This window comes from Equus asinus, chromosome 28 (assembly GCF_041296235.1).
Source record: "Equus asinus isolate D_3611 breed Donkey chromosome 28, EquAss-T2T_v2, whole genome shotgun sequence".
Lineage (NCBI taxonomy): Eukaryota > Metazoa > Chordata > Mammalia > Perissodactyla > Equidae > Equus > Equus asinus.
In genome coordinates this window covers 43,332,961-43,353,923 of record NC_091817.1, presented here as the reverse complement: position 1 = coordinate 43,353,923, position 20,963 = coordinate 43,332,961, and the positions used below count along the sequence as shown (strand labels likewise).

The 20,963-nt window shown below is 47.2% G+C and overlaps 1 protein-coding gene across 3 annotated transcripts in view; it reads left to right on the top strand.

The window, feature by feature from the left end:
* CDYL2 (chromodomain Y like 2) overlaps window positions 1–7,811 on the top strand; it is a 157,011-nt gene extending 149,200 nt beyond the window's left edge. For all 3 annotated transcript variants that reach the window (XM_070500412.1, XM_044761119.2, XM_044761120.2), the window contains exon 7: window positions 1,364–7,811. In XM_070500412.1, the coding sequence (XP_070356513.1) occupies window positions 1,364–1,522 (159 nt within the window). In that variant the 3' untranslated portion in view covers window positions 1,523–7,811. The remainder of the gene's footprint in view (window positions 1–1,363) is intronic.
* Window positions 7,812–20,963: the final 13,152 nt, after the last annotated feature.

Sequence of the window (20,963 nt, the reverse complement as noted above, 5' to 3'; positions counted from 1 at the left end):
GAAAGTGGCTGTTGAAGAGAGGCTGCAAGGAAATGTCTCCTGTGGACAGTTATGCATTCAGGAGCTTTGGGGTGATTTGCCCAAGAAAGGAATGTACTCCACGGTCTCTGGGAGGTGGTGGTCCTCCGAGAGACTCTTGGGATGACAGAGGTGGTCTCGGCCGGCCAGCCCCTTAGCCTCCAGCCCCCGCTGAGGAGTAAGATCCTGGCCTTATCCACCCTGCTGGAGCAGGCGCTCCTGTCTTGCTTCTTCCTGTCCGAAAGCGCTCTGGGAGAGCGTCACCGAAGCCTTGGCATCAGCACTGGTGGAGGCCGGGGCCAGGACGCCCGATGCCTCACTTCCCAGCAGTGCTCTGCCACAGTGAGCCCGCAGTGCGTCCTCGGAATCAGCCAGATGTTTGCCAGCCACATCTGTCAGGCAGCTCTAGCTAACTCCTTCCCTGAGCTCAGGTCCTTCATCCATAATGTGACGATAAAAATACCTATCTGCGGGATTATCATGAGGAAGAAGTAAAAGAATGCGGGTAAAGTACTTCTCACAGAGCCTATTGGTTAATGGTGATTGCAGTGGCATTGCTGTTATTATTACTATGCTCACCACGATTGTCATTACTCACTATTATTATTATTTTACTATTAGCACCATTATTACTACTATATGACTACTTTTACTGCTATTATCACTACCGCAATACTATGGAATTCTTACTATCATTACCATTGTCACTGCTATATTACCAACATTACCACTATTATTACAACTGTAATACTATAGTTTTATTACTATTATTGTCGCTATTATTACTCATTACTATGATTATTGCAGGTATTATTACTCATTGTTACTGTGAGTGCTACTATTATTACTGATGCTCTTAGTACAAAGCCTGAATAAGGGGCCTTGCTGTTGGGGTGAGTCACGTGGGTACTTTGACGCCCGTTAGTTCATTTCGTTATCTTACTGTGTGATCCCAACCATCCTGGAGTTCGGTATCATTACTCCTGTTTCACAGATAATGAAAAGGAAGCTCGGGGAAACAAAAGCAGTGTTTCCCACACTTTTTCACGACACCCATAGAAAATGATCCTGAGTTTATGTCACCCTTGGGTGAAGACAAAGCTGTTGCGGTCATGGGTAACGTGGGCCTCACTCAGCCATCCCAGGGATGAGGGCTCAATGTCTTGGCATGCCTGGAATCCATTCCTGGTATTGCTGGGGACACGGACCTGGGAAGCCCCGGAGCACAGGAGGCAGCCTCCTCTGGATTTGGACATGGGAAGGTTAATGGTGCCTCCTAGGCCCCGTCGTTCTTCTGGAGCAGATCCCCAGGGCTGGCTAACAAGCCTTGTGCGTTTCCCTTCAGGTGTTAGAGGAGTCGAAATGCCTGGTTCGGAGCTTCCTGAAATCCGTGCTTGAAGATGTGAACGAGAAGGAATGCCTCATGCTCAAGCAACTCTGGAGTTCCTCCAAGGGCCTGGATTCCCTCTTCAGCTACCTGCAGGACAAAATCTATGAAGTCTGAGACGCCGGGCTCCCTTGCCCCACTGCCCCAGGGCACCTGACTTCCAGCTCTGCCCGTGTTTCAGAAATCGGAGCACAGCGTATGCCCGGCCAAGCAGTGTGTCCAGGTGTCTCTTCCTACCTGGGGCTGTGTCCATTTCCTCGTGTTGTTCGGTTGCTCCTCATTGGTTCGGTTTCGTGTAACAGATGGGAAACGCAGCATACTTGGCCTCCCCCGTTCCCCCTCCCTACTGGCTAGAGAGCTCTCGAGGGCTATATCTTCCCAGGCCTCTGCCAGGTACGGCTGTCCTGTCCCCACTTGCTGAAATGCACCATCCTGGTCCAGGAAGGGGAAGACCGGTTTCCCCCATCCTTCTGCCTCAGGCTGTGTCTACACAGTGCCTCTGATTTGGAGACTCGGCTGTCTGGCTCTCTCTGGTTAACTGCAGATCTGGTGACAGGGGCCCATCAATCTTAGGGAATTTCCAGACCAATGAGCAAAACGATTGTGTAGAGCCAGCCTCAGTTTTCTCTCTGATGCAAATCTGTGTGACTTTTAGGGCTTGGTCTTCAAACCCAATTGAGTGATTTACGAACCCAGATATTGTACATTTAGGAATGTTTTGTTAAATATATATTTTTAAAATGATGTAAGTGGAAATTCTGATAATTTATGTGTATTATATGTAAAGCTAGTTTTGCAAAAACATGAACTACTAGGGAAATGTTTTTTCTTTAATCAGACTTATTTAATTTATTTATTTTTGTTTGTATATTATGATATCTGTCGTTCACACAGATATTATTTTCATACTGCCCTGGACCAAATCCTGTACAAGGTTTATGCCGTTTGGTGCATTCTAGCAATGAACCATATAGAAATAAAATTCAGAGGGATGAAAACAGAAGGATTTCTGTGGTTAAAAGGAACAGATCTGCACCAGATCCTCTATGTGTAAAATGGTTCTCAGCTGTAATAATTGGATACTTGTTCTTAGCAGAAATCATGGAAGAGTTTTCTCTTCATTCACATCAGGGAGCAATAATCAGGGATGAAGTCTCCTGCCCACAGGCCCTGGCTGCATGGGGACCCCAGCGTCTGAATTTAGACCACCAGCCCAAAGTCCCTGGGACAGCTGCGAGGAAGGACAGGTTTGGGTGTGGGTTTAGGTTTTGGTTGGTGAAGAGAAAGGTAAACATCAAGATTAGAGCAGAGAAATAGCAGGAGCATGTTCTGTATGAGTTTCAAACCTGTTACAGGCTAAGGATCCAGAGAGAGTTAGATTCTCAGAGTGGTGGGATTTTTCCATTTCATCACTGCTCGAGTGTTCTCAGAGCTCCTTTGCTCGTCCCATCTTCTCTTTCCCTCTGTTAGTCTCCAGCCTCTTTAGACCCTCCCTTGCGGAGAATTGAGTGGAGCCATAAGAGTTGGGTGCAGCTGGGGTTGGGAGCTGAGAAGAGGAAAAGGTCTTTGCTACAGTTCTCTAGCTCTCTCTGGTCCTTTTTCCTCTCTTAAAGGTGGCCAGATGCAATGGGCCAGCAAGTAGAGAGGATTCATAACCCTGAGCTTTGTGTTTCCAAGAACGGGTTGAGTGTCTACACTGTGGCTAGAGACATGGTCCTTTAGACAATGAAACTGAAGCTTATCTGGACTCTTAATTCTTAAGATGGCCTTGGTTCCCTCTGTAGGAAGCCTCTCTCCTTTTGAGTTTCCCCATGACGTCATGAGGGTAAGGAAGAGGAGGCTTCTCGCCTTCTCCTCCCTTCTCTTCCCGTCTGTGACATCTTGGCCACGGGGAGCTGGCAGTGGGGTAGCCAGCTTGGCTGAATCCACCCAGAGGAAAATGGAACTGAAGTCCTGTGTCCCCTCCCCTTCGTCCATGTGGGATCCTGTAGGAACTGCAGACCTAGACTCTAGGGAATTACTATGGGGAAACACCTGCTTTTGCCCAAATGCCTGTTGTCACGGCTCCACTTGGGTGTTGTCTCTTCCTCTGAGGAAGCGAACGTATGCTTTCCCGAAGCCCCCAGACAAACCTCCTGGTGTGTTGCGGCAGATAATCTCTTCACCATTGCTAAGCCCTCTAAAGAAAGAGCCCCTTGCTTTCTATGTACCTTCTGGGGGCAGCTGTTTGCCATCTGTAGAAGCAGTGCCAGGATTCTGGTTCAAGATGGAAGAGGATGTTTGGAATTCCTTCTGAGCAATGTCTGTCTTTGTTCCTTGCTGAAAGAACCAGAAATGTTTTAGCTTTGGACATATCACAAACCCAAGCTTCTAAACATTTCAAGGATCTCTGATGATAAGGCAGGAACGTGAAACCATTCCTAAGGTGGAATTCCTGTTGTTAATTTTAGGTTCTGGATAGAACAGGAGGTGTTTTAAAAGACAGTCTGTGTTTTGGTTGTTTCCATACAGTCACTCCAAGAGGATGTTCCACACGTTGGGCCAAAGTTGGTTAAATCTGTTTGCTTCAGGGTAGACTGAACCATTGAATTTCTCATCTTCTGGAGAGTTGTTTTGATAAGGTGTAGATGAAATCCAGGTAACTTACAGGAAATTGACCTGGGATGGAAAATGGCAGACCTGTGGGTGTGTCAGGGTTTATCCTAGTTGCTTTCTTGAGGCAGAGCTCAGGCTTCCATGTTTCTTCTTCTACCCTAGCACCCTCTCTCCACCCAGAGGATACTTTCTGCCCCCTCTCTCTCCTGCTTTTCCTCCATCGTACCCCATGTCTGTCACTTCCCAGAGCCTGGGGCAGGTCTTTTAGGAATGCTGCCTGGTCTTGGCACCCCAACCCCAGAGTCACCTTTGGGGGTGGAAGAGCAGCTATAGGTGGGAAGTGGAGGGTACCTCTTTTGTCAAGGAACCTTCTAGACAATCCACTCCTTGACATCCTGCTAGCCATGCATTGGAACTCTCCTTCCCTTTCTGCTCCAACCCCTGATGGTTAGTTCCCAGCATCTTCAGCATCTTGTAGTGGAAGCATTGAAGTTAACAGCCCTGTTCCAAGAGGTCTTGGGAGAACTTTGCTGAGGTGGCCAGGGTCCCTCACTATTCAGAAGTCACAGCCTAATGCTGATGTACCCACGTGTCCCTTCCTGCTTTGAAATAATGTCTGTGGGTGAAATCATCAACAGTTACCCTCTAAGAATGAAATTGGATAACTAGGAGAAGGTAGTAGAGAGTTGATTTAAAATATTGTTCTTCTTCAGTGTAGGTTAACCTAGGAAATGTTCTCTCTGAAGCATGGAAATATGTTTTTCCCGTATGAAGTTTAGGATGTGGATGGAAAAATAATAATCACAATAGATTTTGGGCAATGCCACTGTATCTCTGAATATCCACATTTAAAAATAGCCTCAACTGAATGCTGAATTGCATTTCCCATTATTAATTGTTGTTTTAAAAATTTTTTTAACTTTTTTTAAATTTGAAATTTAGTCACATTCATGCAATTTTCCAATCTAATTTCTGTGGAAATTTTTTTTAACAAAGAGAAACAAATGGAAACATCGTCAAATCTTCCTAAGTGAATATTTAAAATACAGAATTGCTTCTCTTCTGTGTTTCTGTATTCAGATGCTTAGATCTGTTGTATATATTAGTTTAGACACTCTTACTAATATACACAGTATTTAAGACTCTAAATGAGATTTCTTAAGGATTTTATTTTATTCTCTGTAAATGGTTTTGTATAATCTTTAAAAATCTACACTTTGCCTTTGTAGATATTTAAGGGGAGCCATTTGGGGGTTGTCTTGCATGTATATTTTTTGTTGTAGATAAGTGTTGCTTAGTTATTTCAGCAAATTTTGGTTGAAATGCTTACAGACTTTAATACAGTATATATTTTCAGAATATAAACTTTTATATTTCTGTGGTAAGTTAGGATATGCGTTTTAGGCAATCTTTTACATTAATATCACTTGTTCTTTCAAAAAATAGCACACTGGTTTGGTGCCAATGGTTTTTTGTCCCCCCCCCCCCCGTTAGACTCTAATGCTCTTATATTAGTAGAGAGCAGGTTAATTTTCTTTTCCTCAAAGGAATTGAGTTTGAAAATGTATTGAATTTGTGAATAAGCCTTACCATTAGGATCGGTAAATTTTCCAACCTTTGCAACTACATATATAGTTTAAGATCTCCCCATAAATTCTCACTGTGTGGCACTTGATGAAGTTTGTGAACCGAGCCTTAAGCTTGTTGCAAAAAAAAAAAAAGGGTAATACGGGTTGTTTCTTCCAAGCACCGTAAGCCATGTTGGTGGACTCAGTGTACTCTGTAAGTCATGGCTACTCTGAAGAGTATGGTTGAGTTGATGGCGCCCGGGGCCAGATAGGCACCTTGGTGATTGTCTATGGCCATACAAATGGACTGAGGACAGGTTTTCCAGAGCCACCTTTGTACTATTCACATGGTTTGGACACGGTCACAGGGAGGGCTGCTGGTCCCTCATTTGTTCTGAACAAATGGCATTTCCTGCTCCTGACCTTGGCAGTTGACCCCAGGTTCCTTGCGGATGACCTGGAAACTTCCAGCCTGGCTGAGGTCAGCACTCCTTGAGAGAGGTTAACAAAGTTTACATGTGAGTCTTACTGTGTAGACAATCTGAAGTCGATTTCAGTTGCATAATCAGCATTCCCATGTGTCCTGAGTGTCTTATCAATGAGCTGTGTGTGTTAAGTCATACTAAACCTGAGTTTAGCAGGGCAAGGCAAACTAGATGCCAAACATACACATCCACTGAGTCCGTCTACCCGGGGGTGCTTTAATGGAGCGTAAGTCATGGAGCTCATTGGTGGCGCATCCCTTTGTCTGGGACCTGATAAAACCAACTAGAATTTGGTCTTAAATTTTTAAAAAGTTATGAGCCCTTTTGAAGGATCACCCTTCCATAATTACCAACCGATTCTCCTTACCAAGGCTTTAAAGATGGTCTTGAGACCAGGGCTATCAGTATGTCTAAAGTCAAGTTATTTGGTTCATTTCTAGTAAGTGTTCATAAAGTCAACTTATCTACCATTAGAATGGAGATTTGCTTCAAATGTTTGCAGTGTGTGTGGCAGTCAGAAAAACTGACATCTAGTTTTAAGCTTCAGCTCTGGCGTCTCCATGGGTTGACCATGTCTCATTGGCCCAACACCTGGCCTGATGCTGGAGCCCATTGAGGTGACTCTGGCAAGTTTGGAGGGTGTAGAGTTTCCCATCTAGTATTTAATTTGTCCCTGTGCCATTCGTTCCAGCTTGAAGTCATTTGCCAGTGTCCATGTTGACAGGATTGTGAAACCAAGGACCAAAGAATTCCATTAGTCCAACAAAGCATGAGTTTCATAGATTGTGGGCACAGGTAGATAGAGATGTGCCTGTTTCATGGCACAGAGAAACTGCTCCCTTCCACCAACCTCATGCTCCCCCTGGCTGGCCCTCCAGAGGGGTCCGTTGTCACCTTGAGAAGGCTCTGAAAGATGAGTTTCTCAGATGGAGACTCTCTGTCTCAGGTGGGTGTTTCTGCTGTGCAGTCCCAACCTTTATCCATGTCATCAAAAGTGGAGGTCTGGCATTCTTCCGGCTTGTCTGACCAGTGTGGACTGCTCCATCTGGACAGAAACCTCCAGTGAGACTTTTTCGGATGTGTCTACACTGAGCAGCGATCCTGCAGTTGCCAAATTTCCACTTCTCTTTGTTCTACATCCACCCATTCCAGTTCCTATTTGGCATGAGAGGAATTTTCTTCAGTTCTCTCACCAGGTGATGCTCCATTCCCATTCACGATGCAATCGTTGATCCATTAACCAGTTGAGAAATGATTGATGATGAAGAAGTGGTGTTCTATTGGTAAGGCTTATTACCAAACTTCTGATAACGAAGCATGCTACCAAAAACGGATCCAGTCCCCCCCAGGAGTGTTGGGGTTCGATCATGGATGTAGCACTCACACCAAAATCCAAGGAGACCATTGCAAATTAGGCTACTCATTTTATTTTGCCAGGTTATCATAGGAGAGTCTTTAACTAGTCCTGAATATTTGTAAGTATGAGTCCTTCATAGAATTATAAAGCAGGTACAGCTCACCCTTTCTCACCACGTTGTAAATATTTCCCAAGACTGGGTGCAGTACTGAGGGATAATAATCTTCTGATTTATCAAATGCTGACTGTTTAGAGCAAATTGTACACTCTCTTTGTGAATGGTCCTGTAACGTGTATGAACACATTTCTGGGTGCCTTAGAAGTTGTATTTTTCATGTGTGCTAATATGCAGTATTTATACATTGTGAGAAGCTGCTTTGAATAAAAAGGTTGAAACTTCATCTGCCTTGGCTCGTGTTCCCCCTTTTGCAGCCTGTATGTGAAGTTCTCAAGCGGGTTCTGTGGTTTCTGAACAGAGAAGTTTCTGGGGCCTCCGGGGGGTTGAGACGTCTGATGCTTCTAAGTTGTGGCTGGGTTCCTGGCGAGCATAGGCACCCCACCCACATCTGGCCTGAGGCTTGAGTTATTCAGGCAGGTTGTCACTGGGTGGCAAAAGGTTGATTCTGGAGAGCGCTAGAATGGGGGGACATGGGGTTATTTTTCAGGGGGTTGATGTGAGCATTCCCCTCTTCGCTGGTACACCCAGAATGTTTTCTTGCAAAGGGCTCCCTCCTCCCTAGAGATAAACCTCCACAGGGCTCCATCGTGTACAATCCCAGCTGCCACACGTGGCTAACGACAATATTTGTCACTATGGAATTATGCAAAGTCCTTTCACATGCTGGATCTCGTTGCTTCTCACAACATGGCTCTTGTAAGAAGCACACTGATGAGGACACCCGGCTTCCAGAGCCTGGCTCCAGAGACACTGGGGGTGCTGCAGGAAAGAGGAAAAAGGAGGCTTTCAGGGGCTCGTGGCAACAGGGAATTCTGGGAAAGGGATTTGCACAAAGTCCTGGTCTACCCGTCCGTCCATCCGGCAGCCGTATTGAGCCCCCTGCTCTGTGTCGGGCACTGCACAGGTACCGAAAGACACAGATGACTCAGAACGTCCTGTCATAAACGAGTTTGGGGTCTAGGAATGTGAGAAAGGTGAGAATCCTGCCTAATTCTCAAACCGCCCACAGCGCGGTACAGGAGAGAACGCCTTCTTAAGCAATCGCCAGCCCTCAGAGTCTGGAGGATGGTGCACTGTTAATTGTTCATTTCCCATCAGGTCCCCGTTCAGTCCCTGTCGGCCGCCCAGCCAGCCTTGGCTGGAGCCAGGATCCTCCCTCTACCAGCCTCCCTTTCCTTTTTCTTTCTCTTGTTCTTGGTGTCATCATCGTTGTTGTCGTCATTGTTTTGTGTGCCTCTTTGCGTGTCTCCAAGGTCCTGACTCCATCCTAAGTAGTCAAGGTCACAGCTGGAAAGTCCCTAGCTCCTAACTGCTTCTGGTCCTTCCGGTAGACTGGACGAGGCCTTTCGGATGTTTCAAAGTGTAGCATCTATAAGACAAATCCTCGTTCCTTTGACTGTCTCGCACAGGCTCGCTTTGATGTGATGTTATGCTCAGTGAGCCCCTTCTCCAATAGTGAGAGGCAAGTGAAGAAGCGAGAGAGTGAAGCGGGCTGAGACTCCCCTCAGGTCAGATATTTCAACAATTAAGTGATTCGCCAGTATATTGAATAAGCAGTAACAGAGTGTAATCGCAAAAGCAATTTTTTCCCTCCGTCCCTTTAAGTCTGGTTATTAATGGAGCCGTCCTCTCTCAGCCCTAGATCCCAGCCTGCGGATGGTGGGCTGCAGGACCCGTCTGGTAACTAATAGCTCCTCAAAGTCACAAACACTAACTTAGGAACGGCAGCGACTGCCTCCCTGGTGGAGTAGCTCGTCAGCCTCGGGCTCCTGTCTGTTGAATTTCTCAGGCATGAGTCAGATGCCAATCCACTGTGTGCCCTCAGTTTTCGGGGGTACATGTAAATCTCTGTTGACGTCACATGAAAGGAGAGGCCTCTCACTTACTTTCCAGGTGTGTGTGCATCATATGGAGACACGTGTAGGGCCTTGTGGGTCATGGTGAGCACTGAAACTCTCCCTCCGAGTGAGATGGGAGCCCTAGAGGGTGTGGAAAGGTGTGGCCTGGACTGACTTGTGATTTAACAGATTCACTCTCTGACAACAGGCAAGGGCGGGGTGAAGGCAGAACAAGGAGACCAACAGGAGACTCTTGTACTTGTCCGTCTGCCCTTGACGCATCCTTGAATCAGGGTGAGGCGGTTGAGGTGGTGAGAAGGAGGGAGGTCCTGAGTGTATTTTGAAGGCAGACCCAGGTTTGCTGGTGGGCTGGTTGTGGGGTTGGAGAGAGAGGAGTCAAGGGTGATCCTGGGATTTGGGGCCTGAGCAGCTGGAAGCTGAATTGTCCCTAACTGAGGCAGGGACAGCTCTGGCCTTTGGGGAGCAGGTCTGAGTGGGTGCCGTGAGCTCAGCTGAGCCCTAGTATCAGATGCACAGGATGTTTGACCTTGCTCAGCCTTTGGGGGTTACAGCTGTGCCTGCCTCGTAGTGCTTTTCAAATGAGTAAGTGAGATTCACACACACGCACACACGCACGTATATAGTGACTGTGTATGTATATATGAGATTTATTTAAATATATAAAAGACGTTAATAGATAAAATTAGATTATATATGATGTTTAAAAGAGTTGTTGGCATATAGCCTTTTAATGATTAAATAAGATTTGCACAATGAGATTTATATATGTAAACGACATTTTATATATATAGTAATTAGAACAGTTGCTGACATACAGTCACTATTTAATGATTAAATGAGATTGTCATATTATATGCAAGATTTTATATATATAAGATTTATATAAATGAGATTCTATATAAATGTACAATTTTTAGAACAATTGGCAGATAGTCACTATTTAATGAGTTAACATGATTTATATATATGTGTATATATGCAGCATTTTATATATATGATTTATACAAATATACGAAATTATATAAATGAAGTTAGGCACATATATGAGATTTTATCTCTATGTAAAATGTTTAGAAGAGTTGTTGGCACATAGTCACTCTAGTGATGCAAGGAGTTTTACATATATGCATGAGATTATACATATATTCGATTTATTTAAAATAGGATGTCAGATAGATACAAACCTACAGCCCTACACACATGTGCACATAGACACACACACACACACACACACCCCTTTAGGATCGTCGTAGGCCGGCATTGCTGCTGAATCACCGGCAGCCATACATACCATTACCTGTGCTGGCAAGTGCCGCGGGTAGAGGCTGGGGCCCCCAGTCGGGGAACTCAGCGCAGGGCTGTTTCGGCGCGAGTAGGCGCAGCCTGGGCTCAGGAGAAAGCTGGACAGGACGTGGTACGATCCCTCTGGTCTCTCAGATGAGAACCTGACTCTGCTGGTAGCCAAGTGAAGCATTGTCCCCAGAAAGGCTCCCCGGCTGTGACATCCTGGCACATCGTCCTCCGCTCCTCGCTGGCCTCCGTGTCGCGTCCTCGTCCGCACCTGGGGCTCGCACTCCGCCTCCCAGGGTTGCGGTGAGGATTAAACGTGAGCGTGAGCGAGTGGGCGACCTGCCGCCCTCTCCCTGGGGGATTCTGCAGAGCAGCCCCATCAGAAGCTCTTGGGTTCTGAGGCTTCCATTGAGGTCTGTACTCCTCCATCCTTCAAACCCCTTCCCGTAAATGCCGATGCCATGGCAGGGGACCAGGGATGGGCTGGGGGCCTTCCCAAGCTGGGGTGAGACTGAAGCCCTTTGGGCAGCGAGCCAAGTCGAGAAGTCAGCATCCAGGAGCGGACAAGCCTGAGCAAGGCGCCAATCTGGAGTGGCTGGCCAAGAGCCAGCACCCAGCGACAGAACGGACAACAGGGACAAGAGCCGTTGTGACGGGAGCTTCAGGATGCCAGGTAGTGGGGAGACCCTGTGCATTTTATAGGGCAGCTGCCATCTTGCCCAAGGATGGGGAGGGGAGTGTCCAGGGCACCAGGCGGACAGGAAATGTCAGTGTGTGCGTGAATCAATGATAAGTCCTCCAGGACTGTCCATTTTAAGAAATGTGGAAAGATTTTGCTGAGAGAAGTAACTGGAGAGATCATAGGTGAGAATGTTAGAGATTCTTAGGTTGTAGTGGAAAGAGCATGATTTGAAATCAGACAACCTTGCATTTAAATCTCTCATTTGGCTTCGATGGAGGACACAGTCTTGATTTCCTAATCTGTACAATGGGCACAATAACTCCTCCTATGGGTTATGATGAGGCTCATGTGAGCTAAAGGCAGAATGTGCCCAGAAGAGGGGCTGCCACGTGGTAGGTGTCCCATAAATATTGATTCCCTGATCCCTGCCTCCTCCCCTTTCTCTTAAAAGCAAAGGAAACCTGGCTGAAGCGTGGGGGAGGGTAGGAGGAGAGCTGGGAGGCAGAGAGGGTCTCTGTAACTCTGTCCTCGGGCACTGACATCCAAGCTGGTGTAATTCGAGAGGCCCCAGGAGACCCCACCCACATGGGAAATCCCCCCCACCAGATGGTGACTTGTGGGGTGTAATTTAATAACCCCTAGGATTAAGAGCCTTAAAAATGATTTGTGGCTGCAGGATGATTGGGGTCCACGGGGTTAGCCACTGTGCGCAGAGGAACACACTTCCCCTCAGGGGCACCCAGGGACATGCCCGCTGGGTGATGGGGGGAAGGCTAGTCCTTGGGATTTTCCACTATTGTCAAACATAGAGCCCTAGGCTTTGCCAGGACAGATGGCGAATGAGCTGTCGAGGTGACAGGGGACCTGATGGGTTCTAGCTTCGTGGCACACTTGGTGTCCCAGGATGCCACCTGTGCAGTCACACTTGCTTACGCTTTCACTTCCAAAGATAGGTGCATGAGCTGCTCTCCCCGCCATTTGGATGGTAACAAGCAGTTACTGACAAAGAGGAGAAAATTCAGACGTTGTGGGCCAATTTCTGGCGGAATAAATCTGCGGCTGACAATTTTTTTAGAAGTCTTGCGATTGTGTCTTTAAGATGGTATCTACCCTTGCCCACATTTCCTGTTTAATAGCAGAGACTTTCTCTCCCCGTTCTCCTCCCAGAGACTTGCGTTGGTCATCACGTTATCATCACAGCAACAGCCCTGGGGGAGCAGGAAGAACATGCCATTTGGAATCAAAGAGAGCTGGGTTCAAATTCTACCTCACACACCGTGTGTGGCGTGCTGTGAACATACAGTTCCTCTTGGCTTCAGATGCCTCTTCTAGGTTTTGTTTTTCTTTAAGGATGAAGAAATAACATGCAGACATACTATCGAATAATGCACACTTATTTCAGGTTAGTTCCTTGTTTATAAGGTATTTTTTTGCCCAATCTCTTTTAATGCCTCCATTTAATAGAAGAGAAAACCTGGGGCTCAGAGAGGTGAAGTGACTTGGCCAAGGACACACAGTGGTAAGCAGTGAGCAGAATTCCAACTTATTTATTTGTCTTTTCATTCTGAAATAATTTCAGACTTACAAAAAGTGTTGCCAAAATAGTACCCCCTAAATCCCGCATATCCCAGATTCCATCAAATGATGACATCTTGCGTGAGCATGGCACAATGATAGAAATCAGGAAATCAACATTAATAGCAATGTTATGACCTAATTATTCAGATTTCACCAACTGTCCCACGAACGTCCTTTTTCTGGTCCAGAATCCAATCCAGGATCATGCATCACATTGAGTTGTCCCTAATTTCCTTTGATCTGGAACAGTTCCGTCACTTTTCTGAGATTTTCTTGACCTCGACGATTTGACAAGAATAGAACGTGCTAGTGATATTTTGTAGAAGGCCCCTCAGTTTGGGTCTGTCTCTCTCCGTTATTAAATTCAGGCTGTGCATTTTTGGCAAGAAAATCACAGAAGTGATGTTGTCTTTCCCAGTGCATTGCATCTGGAGACACATCACGTCCATTTGTTCCCTTACCGGTGACGCGTCAACTCGATCATTTGGGTTTAGATTCCAAAGCTTCCATTGCACCATGCTTCCCACATTCTGATTTCTGTAAACTGCACCCAAACGGTCAGAATTGATACCGTCATTGAAAATAACATTAAATGACCTTGCAGCTCAAGATGCTGCCTCTACACTGTGAGTTTACTCGAGGGCAAAACCTGATTTTGAATCGCCAGTGTTTTTGTGCCTTGCACAGAGAGAAGTCCAAGATGATGTTTGCTGACTGAATAAACAAATAAAATAACAAATACATGAATGAACAAGATTCCCAATTCAGTTTGCTCCTTGGGGGTAGGAAAATATACCCTATTTATCTCTTTATTTTCTGTAGTGCCTACAAACAGTAGGAATTCAATTAAACTTGAGTGAATAAAACTAAATCCTCCTGGTGGATATTTCCTTGCTTATAGGAAGAAGGGAAAAACGGTTGTTTTATCTTAAAAAAAATTTTTTTTGCAGGTGTTTCTCTTTTCTAAACAAAGGTATTTCTCCTTTGATCCTGGGTGTGTAAAAATAAATAATGACTTTCTCATCTTTGGTTGTTCTTGGTGTTTCTGCAGATGGAAACCAAGACTATTTAGTTTAAGAAAGCTGCTTAATGAGTTGAGGCTGTAGTAAGCAGAATTCTGAGATGGCCTCAAGATTCCCACTGCCTGGTGCTCACACCTTGTGCCCTCGAGTGTGGGTGGGCCTGCCCTAATCAGGTGAACCTTTATGGGACTAGAGTTCAAAGTCGAGAAAAGTCAGAGACTCAAAGCTGAAGCAGATTCTCTCCTGTTGACCTTGAAGGACCAAATGGAGAGAGTCACATGGCAGGGAATGGCCGGAGGCCTCTCAGAGCTGAGACCGGCCGCCGGTCAATGGCCCAGAGCAAGAAAGCAGGGCCCCCAGTCTTACAAACACAAGGTACTGAATTCTGCCAACACCCTGAATGAGCTTGGAAGAAGGCCCGAGCCCCAGCTGAGACCCCAGCCCCAGTGGACACCTCGATTTCAGCCTCGTGAAACTGTGAGCCAAGAACTCGGCTACGCTGGGCCCAAACTCCGGCCCCGCGGAAATTGTGAGACGATAAATTTGTGTTGTTTTAAGCCACTCGATTTATAGTAATTTACACGGCAATAGTTTTGCCTTTTCCAGAATGTCCTATAGTTGGAATCATATAGTGTGTAGCTTTCTCAACGGGCTTGTTTCTCTGAGCGATACGATGCGTGTACCTTTCCTTGGTTTTCTTCGTGACTTGCCAGCTAATTTCTCTTTATTGCTCTATAGCGTCTATCGTCTGGATCTTCCATAGGTTGTTTATCCATTCACCGATTGGAGGACATCTTGGTTGCTTCTGAGTTTTCGCGGTTAGGAATACAGCTGCTGTGAACATGCGTGCACGGGTTTGCGTGTGGATGTACGTTTTCAACTCATTTGAATAACCTAGGTGTGCAGTTGCTGAGCAGTAATAGGACCGTGTTTAGCTTTGTAAGAAGCTGTGAAACTCTCCTCCACAGTGGCTGTACCATTTTGCATTCCCACCAGCAACGAATGAGAGGTCCTCCTGCTCTACATGCTTGTCAGCATTTGGTATTATCACTTTGGGGGATTTCAGCCACAAATGGCACTTAAAAATGTTCATTACTGTAGGGGGAAGCCCTTTCTCCCCCTTCCCATGTTCCCACTTCTGCTCGTAATATGGGAACGCCCAGCAATGGCTCTGACATGCTGGGGCGACAGCTCCCGCTTCTTTCTACCCCTTGTTCAAATTTCTCCGTGGGCCAGGAGGGTGCTCCCCTGATCAGTGAGGGCCTGACATCCACTGGGCTTGTTTTCCAATGAGAGGCTGGGTCCCGGGGACAAATGTACAGCTCTCCCCCCGGGCTGGGTGTGCCCCCTTGGGGAGAGGGCTGCCATTCTTTGTTTTCTTGGCCTCGGATGAGAGGATGAAGAAGAGGAGGTTTTCTTTGGGGCGGCAGGTAGGTAGGACGCCCTGTGGTGTTTCCTAGTCGTGCTTTAGCAGGAGCTCCACCTGGGGAGGTGGGCTCCCGTTAATCAATCCGATATCCCATCGTTTACTATTTGTGTTTCTCAGCTACGGAACCGAGAGGGAACAACAACGATTCCTCATACAGTTATTATTCACAGTATGCAGATGCCCACTACCATTGTTGACTGTCCGTAAACCTCAGGTCCCATGGTCAGTGTACCATCATTAATCCTGTGTCATCACTCCTCACAAGGAACCCAAAAGTGATGTCTTATTACCCCAAGCACCTCGAGGCTCCAAGAGATCACACAGCTAGGAAACAGCACAGTCAGACTTTGAAGCTCTAGTTGAGTCACAAGCCCACACTGGTTCTTCTAGAGGTCAGAGCTCGGGGGCGGGGGCCTTTCTGTTCCTCGGAAGAGATGGGGGGTAGTTTCTTTGTCTCCCTATTCAGTCCACCGTACATCCTTTCCCTTGGGCCTCCCTCAGAACAATTTTCCCCATCAGCTCCTGGATTAGGTTGTTACCAAGGGAGGGAGAGCCTTAACTGATTAACTTCCGTGCACGGGGGGCCGTAGACTGCCTTTCATATCTGTTGTTTTGTTTACTCCCTACAACGAACCAGTTGGTTGGGTAATATTATGATCTTCTTTCTACAGAGGAGGAAACCGAGGCTCAGAGAGGTTCAGTAACTTCTCCCAGTCCATGACTAGTCCCAACTAGTAAATGGCAAGTGCTGGGTTTGGTGCGTGGCGTGGTCTCATTTTAAACCCCATGACCTTTACTCTATACTGGAGTCCTCAGACTCTTTGGTCTCAGGCCCCTTTTATGCTCTTAAAAGTGATGGAGTGGCCAACCTGGTGGTGTAGGGGTTAGGTTTGCACATTCTGCTTCGACGGCCTGGGTTCACCGGTTTGGATCCTGGGTGCGAACCTACACACCTCTTATCAATCCATGCTGTCGTGGCATCTCACATATAAAATAGAGGAAGATGGGCACAGATATTACCTCAGGGCCAATCTCCCTCAGCAAAAAGAGGAGGATTGGTGGAGGATGTTAGCTGAGGGCTAATATTCCTCAAAAAAATGTCATTCAGCTGCAACCCTTAATGACTTAGTAGATTCAGGTAATGGTCACTTTTCCTGTTAATTTCACCAAAAGGGAGACAACTAGACATTATGTCCCTCCTCATGGCAGGACACACCACCACGTGCCTCTATATGAACTTCCAATGTTCAGGAAAGGAGAGACATACGTTCCACAAAACTCCGTCCGCGCAATTAGTCAAACCTAGAACGTGGAAAACCACGCAAAGCATTTCAGCATTTGGTTCCTTTACCAAATGAATTTCAAGGAAAAAAATACCAATGGGAGGAGGGAACCCAGCACAGACATACCCACCAATCGCCATGTGCAGACTGCTTCAGATCCTGATTTGAGCAGAAAACAATGTGTGCCTGTGAATAACGTTTAAGGAATTGTTGGTAGTTTTTTGGTGGGATAATGACATCGTGGTTATGATTTTTTTAAATATCTTTATAATTTAGTACTATGTAGTTAAGTATTGAATTAATTTCTAAGTGCTTTACTTCTCATACCGTTTACCTCATTCTTTTAGACAAAGTAAGAGAAACCCAGAGAAGTGATTTGTCAAGTTCACACCTGGTACACGGGTCTGAAGGCAGGAGGTGGAGGGAAATCGTTCCGCCTTGTTACAGCTTGGCGCCATACCTTCACCAACTCTCGTCGGTCTATCTTGGTGTGGCTGCACTTCAAAGACCCTCCTCTAGAGAGATAAAGCTCGAGATGGCCGGGAGGGACAGGTGGCGGCCTCCATGGCTCATCCAAGAGGGGTGTGTCCTTGAGTGCATGCACAACGCCCCCTGTGGACCAAACTAGGGGGATGAGGTAGCATATTGTAGGGCCACTGTGAGGAGTCAACGAGAGAAGATCAGCATTGGTATTGGTATTGCTGTTTTATTCAAATGTGCCAGTCATGGAATTTCAAGCTGTGGCTTTAGCAGGATTCAGGTTAGGGGTTTTTCTATGGAATTCCCTATAGATAAGTTTGAAAAATACCCAGAAACAGCTCCATACCACGAAAGGAAATGCCAAGAGCAGCTTGATTAAGACTGAAACTCCAGATGTCACCAACTTTCCAACACGTGCAATTTCATGGTGAGTAACAAGTGGTAGGCAGGGCTGCTGACTCACAGGCTGGGAGCCAAGGGGCCTGGGTTGTCTCCTGCAAGAACATTTCATCAGCCAGTTGCCACCTTGGCACTGCCTGGTCGGCCCATCTCAGAGGCCAGGCTGTTTTCACAGTTTACGATGGTCGGTCCACACCGACAGATGCTCCTTCCTGGAAACGTGTGCAGAGTGCAAGCATTTCTTGTTTTGGAGTTCCTGGTTGACAGCTCAGAACCTCATCTTCCTTCCAATTAGCCGGTGGGCTTGGGACATGGATTTGAAGAGGTGAAGTCATGAGTCTGGCCTCACACGAACCTTTTACCTTCCTGAGGAGTGCGCGAACGCTTGAAGGAAATTTAGATGAAATCCTGGAGCACTTATCATGCAATCATCTTGGGAGAGAAGCACTCTTAAGGCTAACCAATTGCCTCTGCCAGGCACGGGGTTTCTCAGAGTAGCAGAGGGAGGCTGTGGATGAGTCATTACAAGCCCACCCCAATACTAAGAAGATAACCGAAAGATTTGGGCCTCCACTTGGTCAGTCAGCAGCTCGATCTTCTGAGTGGAAGTCCCAGCTGGGCAGCACAAACTGTTGTGTTCACCCCAGGAGTCAGAAATGTCTGGGCAAGTCTAGAGGATGGTGGGGCGGCCTCATGGGGTTATTTGCTTGAGGCCTCTGGGAAAGAAACCTTCTGAGGGAAGACTGAATCCAGCCAAGGAAGCATGGTCCAAGAACAGGACTCAGTGTGTGAGGGACCCACTTGGTTGCTGCAGTCCTGGGGGCAAGGCAGCTACAGTGAAACCTGAGCCCCCAGTCGGAGAGCGGCTGCACGTCAAGACTTGGGGAGGCATCGAGAGCCCACGGCTGCCGTTTTCTGTCACCAGGGAAACAGGATGTAGCACAAATGGGGACAGGTACTTTCCCAGTTGGGGTGGCTGTTGGAGCACAGAATGACGGTGTCACGCTAGAAGGCATGGTGCAGGGCAGTGGGCCTTTGGGCACGGAAGTGACCCTCCCCTACAGAGATAAATCTCGAGCTGGCCAGGTGGGACAGATGGCGGGCTCCATGGCGTATCCAAGAGGGGTGTGTCCTTGAGTGCATGCGCGACGCCCCCTGTGGACCCAACTAGGGAGATGAGGTAGCATATTGTGGGGCCACTGTGAGGAGTCAACGAGAGAAGATGAGCATTGGTATTGGTATTGCTGTTTTATACTTTTTGTTGTTGTGTCAAATGAACTTTGGCTCTGATACATGTATATATCTATAAAACTGTTAATAATTGAATTACGTAATTCATGTAAAGCCCTTAACCCAATGTCTGTACATAGTAAGGGCTCAATAGCTGTTGGCTATTATTATCATTATTATAATTATTAATGGAGGCAGTGGTACCAGGATAGCAGGAGGCATTAAAGATGGGCTACATGCTACTCCATTAAAGACAGGGTCAAGCATAGAGAAATGCCTTTCGATTACCATTACTATGAACCCTATTTTTATCCCTAGACTAAAAATAGGCCTGGCACACACAGGTTAATATTTAAATAAATATGTTGAACTTAGTAGAAGAGAAGGAGAGAGAGAGACTCAGAATAGGGACTTTCAGGTTCCACTTCCCATGTTGGTTCAGCCCCACGGGCTGGGGGCCCACCGTAAGCCGCTGTGTGAGGCGCTCTCTCTTCGCCATTGGGCTTCACCCTCGCAGACTTTCCTGAGGTGTGATTTCCCCCTGTGAAAGGAAGGGAATCTGAGGCTTGGGGACTGGGAGATCCCTGGTCAAAGTCTCGTTCTGCCCTTGAAAGAGATGATGAAATGGAGGCTTGTGCAAGCTTCTGCTCACGCTATAGATGATGTAACTGAGACGTAGGAGGCCCGAGACGCTTGTCTAAGATCTGAGGCTGGTTAGAGCCAGACGCCAGCGCCAACATTGGAACTCTCATCTCTGACTTCAAACCCCTTCCTACCTCACGGGGCTTTCTCAGGGGTGAGAAAGGTCCTGGAGGTCCTGGCAGTCAGTGTGATGGGAACAAACATGGAGATAGAGTGGGCTGGCATCTGGGCTCCCATCTGTGTCCCTGGCTCTCCGAAGAAGGTGTTGGTCCAGCCAAGGGGAGAGATGCAGGGTGAGCCGGAGAACTGGTTTGGCTGAACGTTCTAAATTTAGAAGGGGACTTGGATGTGCCCTCCGTGGCTTTTGACTGGAGCCCAAGCTCCGAGCGTGTTGGTGTTTTTCCTCTTTGGTTTCCCCGCGGGGTGGGGAAGCTGCTCCCCTCTCAGGTTCCTGAGGGCTCAGTCCCCGGCGCCAGGTTTATAAATACCCTCTTCCCTTCCCTGGCAGTTCTGACCCAGCTGATTGTCAGTAACCTCAGGGTTTCTTGCAGAGCCTCTGCACTCCGATTCACCAGGGTGATAATCAAGGGTGGTGGGTCACCCCCGACCCTGGGAGGGTCTGCGGCAGAGGTGTGGCATGACCCTGCAGGGTGCAGCTTCCAGGAGCCGCTGTCCTCCTCACTGTGGCCTTGCCAGACATCAAAAGTTATCTGGGGAAACCACACTTTCTTTAGTTGCTCTCAGATAAAGGGATTTGGAGGTTAGCACTGTGCGTCATTAAAGGGAGCGGGCGCATGGAGAAAAGGTCACGGGGGGAGCATCTGTAGAACACTGTCTGTGTGCCAGGCTTGTGCTAACTGATTTAATGTTGGTGATACTGTGAACAGATACTGAGGCTTCCATGTTGGCTAGATCTCTGCAGCCATCTTTATGCGGACTGCCTATTTACTCACCCATGTGATTCCATACAATCTGTACCATGATCCAGGGACTGAAAGGGTCCTGTTTCATGGCTGGGCCACCTGAGGATCCGAGAAGAGAAGTGACTTATCCAAGTCGCATGGCTGGTGCATGGTAGCTGCCTGAATTTTCTCTCTTTCCACAGTGCCATGTTGAGAGCCCCTATCATCTTGAACGCTGGGCAATTAAGCAACTTAAAAAGTTTTGGGGGCCAGCCTGGTGGCTCGGCAGTTAAGTGCGCGTGTTCCGCTTCCGTGGCCCCTGGGTTCGCCGGTTCGGATCCTGGGTGTGGACATGGCACCACTTGGCATGCCATGCTGTGGTAGGCGTCCCACATATAAAGTAGAGGAAGATGAGCACGGATGTTAGCTCAGGGCCAGTCTTCCTCAGAAAAAAGAGGAGGATTGGCAGCAGTTAGCTCAGGGCTAATCTTCCTCAAAAAAAAAAGTTTTGAAGTCCTGTAGGCAGGGGCTCAAATCACAGCACTGCCACTTGCCCTAAGACCCTGGGCAAATCCTCTA